Raw genomic sequence first — 4,230 nt, 5'->3', positions numbered from 1 at the left:
GAAAATGGGTCAATTTGACCCGAGGACAACATGAGGGTTAATGCAGTGCTCAATTTCCACTATGATGGGCTGTGTACAGTGTAATGAACTAAGTTTAAGTGAATGACACGAGTGGATTCAACTCTTAATCCACAACTCCAGAGAGGATTTTTTTAATTTTTTTAGACTTATACTTTTGCAAGTGAAAAAGTGATAAAGACTTCCGTTGTGTTCAATTTGAATTGCGAAAGAATGTATACATCGCACTGACACAACAGTAAATAAAATAGCAGATGTTTATATTCTGGTAGTGCGAGAAAATAAAAAAATTGTAAAACAGTTGTCTTACCATTAGGGAACACTCATTGCTAATTGACAGAAAAGGGAGATTTAGTACAATGCCAACATAATTGAGTATTTAATTTTATTGCTAAAATGCTATTTAACTCATAAATACATCTGAAAAAGTAAAAAAAAAAAAAAAGTGATTAACGCAAATGTACTGTACATCACACAACAATGTTAATTTAATAGAAAAACAAATCTGGCATGTTTTATTGAATGACATGAAGTAGAATAGATTTCCATGTTAGCACTAGTTTTTTTTACTCTTACTGACCAATCACTACATTTTAAAACAGCGGAAGAACAAGATTAAAAATGTAAAAATATTACTACAAAAAATCTTCTGCCTGATCCAACACTAAGTGCTATATGTACGGACTGAAATAATCCTCAATTTATGTCAATCCTATCCTCACGTTAGTATGCAAAGTCCCTAGTAAACTATGAAGCCGGCAGATTTTGTATTAAAATTACATTTAGGGCACAACAAGGAAAGCAAAGAAAATAAAAATGTACAGGTGTATCAAATTAAATCAGAAGGGGTTTAACAGACAAAAAAAGCCATTACTATTTTTCCAACCACTGGAAAATTAAATAACCATTGTATATCTTCCCTGCCATAATACCCACGTGGGATCGCCAACAATCACGCAATGAAAAAATATATTTTCACATCATTCTTAACATTCTCACTCAAATGGGAACAAGGAATCATCAGTCCAGAAACTCCATCTAATTTTCAAATACAGACTCAAGATTGATGCATCCGGTGGTGATTGACTTAAAATGTAAGCAATCATTTTTTATTTTATTACAGGCATCATCCTGTATTTTACACAAATCTGTTAAAACCACGAATGTCATACTAATATATCCTGTTAAAAAAAGGGTTACAGTTACAGACAAAATCATCAAATGCTTTGTCCTCCAGATACTTTAGCAGACATCTTCTAGCTGATATAGCTATAACTTGCCTCATACATTAAAAAAATTAAATATACATTTGCCTTTTTTATTACAGCTAGTGAATTATGCCTCATGTCTGGGGCAGTTTTTGCTTGATTGATTGATTTTACTGCGTGTGAACTATGTATTTTGCTAATGTGACAATCATTTATTCCAATGATCCAAAAGATGAGAAAGGCTATTACACAAGCAGAGTAACGTGATTAAAGGTACGGTCACATTACACTTCCATGCTGCAACTATTCACTTCGACTGACTTTCACTTCAACTGAAGACGGCACGACTGACAAACTCAAGCAATCTCCAGCTGTCTCCGGCAGACTCACAGGTCAGAGCTCCCTGCTGCTTCTGACATTATTCTAGAGTGCATCATCACCATATTCATTCAAATATTACACCACAAATGTCCTCAAAAAGAAAGGCTAATGAGACCGTACCTTAAGCGGACACTATTAAGAATTACATACGAATATTGTTGCCATGGAACCAAAGAGGAAAAAACGGTTGGGGGCACCTAAAAGGCACAGGTAACGGAGCAGTGCGAGTAATGCTCAGTAGGTCTCTGGTATAACAAAGTCAAACTCTGTGGCTCCTTGTGGAGGACTGTTCATGGTTGACTCCGGTTGGCTGTGATCAGGTGGCATGTGAGCATCGGACTCAATAAAGATGTCGTCCCAGTTCAACATCCTGGTCTGGGTGGAGGAGTGGACGTCTTCGCCGACGCTGGTTATGTGATGCACACTCCCATCCTCGGATATGACAGGGACCCCGTGCCCGTCAGTGCTCCAGGAGTATGGCTTCATCTGCACCGTCTTACACGGCAGGAGTCGGTACAAGTTGTTGTCTGCATCATCTTTCTCTTTCCTCCCGCTGGGATCCTGGTTGTGGACTTGCTTGCAGTGGGTGGACAGTAACTGGTAGTTCATGAACATTTCATTGCACACCAAGCACTGGTACCGCCGCTCTCCTGTGTGATGGATTTCATGTTTAGTTCTGTACTCGGCCAGTGCAAAGACCTTGTTACAGTAGCGACACGGGTACTTCTTCTCCCACGAGTGGGTGTTGAAGTGACGGCGGAGACTTGTCAGACACACGTATGGGCGCTTGCAGACGATGCACACATAGAAAGTCTTCCCATCCATGATCAGCTCGTAGTGATCCTCAAGCTCTGTTTTGGTCCTCTTCTTTGGGCTGGCCTTCGGGGATGTGGGTGTTTTATCCAGGGGCTTTACAGGCGTTGCCATTAATGATCTCTTCCCTTTATTGGCTTTAGAGCCCCCTTCGCCTGGATCTTCCTTCACTGGGACAATGTCATAAGTGTTCTCTCCAATATTGGCATACACTTTACAGCCTGATGAAATTGAATCAATTTCTGTTGCTGTATTCAGTGTCACCGTCTTTTTTGCTGCTATAACTGATTTGGGTATGCTAGTGGGATTTGCTTGGCTATCAGACACATCTAAGAGCCTTACTTTGAAATCCCCTTGCTGAGATGAAGCAGACACTTGCTTCTTGTGGACTCCCATTATATCACTGTTTTCAGAGGTCTGAGAGGCACTCGATGGCTCAGGGGTGAAATTGCCTAACCTGGCTGGCGTTGTGGGAGCACTTCCTGAGGAAACTCTGGCAGGGGAAGACGAGTTATTGGAGCTGCTGTCTGGACTGCGCAGAGGGCTGCTGTTGGGCAAACTGGGGTTTGGACAACTAATGACGGGAGGCTTTGCAGCATGTGTTTTTAAGGTGGTTTTGGCTTTCTCTTTCTGTTTTGCAACTTCATGGTTTGATTCTTCATTTTGATTTGGTGCTGCATTTTTTGAATCAGCTATGTCCACATCAATGACCTCACCAGAGTTGGCTTTCTGACTGGCTGCTCTGGTTTGAGCATCTGTGTGTGAGACAAACATAACATCATTGTCCGAGTCCGAGTCATTACCTGCAGGCTTGCTTGTCTGATTGAATTCCTCCGCGGATATTGAGAAAGACTCTGCGATGATGGGCATCATCTCTGTGGGTGTGTCACTTTTGCTCCCAGTCTCCTTAGACAAACCAGGCAGACCCTTAACTTGTGATAACGGTGACCCCAAGTTTGCAATGAACTTGACTCCCAGTATCTGTCCAGCATTGATGAGTTCCTCAAGCATGTCAGAGCGGACACGGACAATCTTGGCGCTGTAAATGTAATTAAGAATCTCTTCAAAGATTTCTGCTCTGATGAAGTTTAACTCGATCACTTGTCCAGCTACGCTGAAGAGCTGGTGGAAATAAGTACTTGAGGCAGACAAGATTGTTTTGTGAGCTCTGAATTTCTTGTCCTGTATGATAATGGTGACATCACAAAATAATCCATGGCTTCGCTGCTCATTCATTGACTTCAGCACAGTTGCTGAATACTGTGTGTCAGTAGCAGATATCAGCTTTAGACTTGGCATGGCTGTAGAGAGAAAAAAGTGAGAATCACATTTCTGAGTGCACCAGTAAAGTCAAGTTAATTACATTATGGCGACATGCAAAATACCAGTAGGTGCTTCAAAAAATATAAAGTTAAAGGTTTGGAGTCAAATTCAGTTTTGGTCATTTTCATACCCTGCTTTTCCAGTTATAGTCTTTTCCAGTTATAGTCCAAGCAGTCAATAATGTTTGTTAAACGATGTCTAACCTCAAACCAACTCTGACTTGGTTTCTTTTGTTTGTGCAATACTACATATTAGAGATGGTCCGATACCATTTTTTGCTTCCCGATACCGATTCTGATACCTGAATTTGCATATCGGCCGATACAGAGTTCTGAACCAATACCAGTGTGTCATATATTTTTATTATTTTTTAACAACTGTATACTGCTATCCCTGTATGGATGTGATATGATTTCTATCTTTGTTGTCAGTCTTAAGTCCTGAGTGGCTCAGGTTAAACTCTTTGTGAAACATGAACAAACACAAA

At 40.5% G+C, this 4,230-nt stretch overlaps 1 protein-coding gene across 3 annotated transcripts in view; it reads right to left on the bottom strand.

Annotated features, from left to right (window-relative positions):
• Positions 1-1,195: 1,195 nt before the first annotated feature.
• zbtb33 (zinc finger and BTB domain containing 33) overlaps positions 1,196-4,230 on the bottom strand; it is a 5,259-nt gene continuing 2,224 nt past the window's right edge. For all 3 annotated transcript variants that reach the window (XM_032527841.1, XM_032527844.1, XM_032527843.1), the window contains exon 2: positions 1,196-3,721. In XM_032527841.1, coding sequence (XP_032383732.1) covers positions 1,842-3,721 — 1,880 coding nt within the window. In that variant the 3' untranslated portion in view covers positions 1,196-1,841. The remainder of the gene's footprint in view (positions 3,722-4,230) is intronic.

Source organism: Etheostoma spectabile, chromosome 10, assembly GCF_008692095.1.
Source record: "Etheostoma spectabile isolate EspeVRDwgs_2016 chromosome 10, UIUC_Espe_1.0, whole genome shotgun sequence".
Classification (NCBI taxonomy): domain Eukaryota; kingdom Metazoa; phylum Chordata; class Actinopteri; order Perciformes; family Percidae; genus Etheostoma; species Etheostoma spectabile.
Note: the sequence above shows the minus strand (reverse complement) of the source record. Positions and strands in the feature narration are given on the sequence as shown.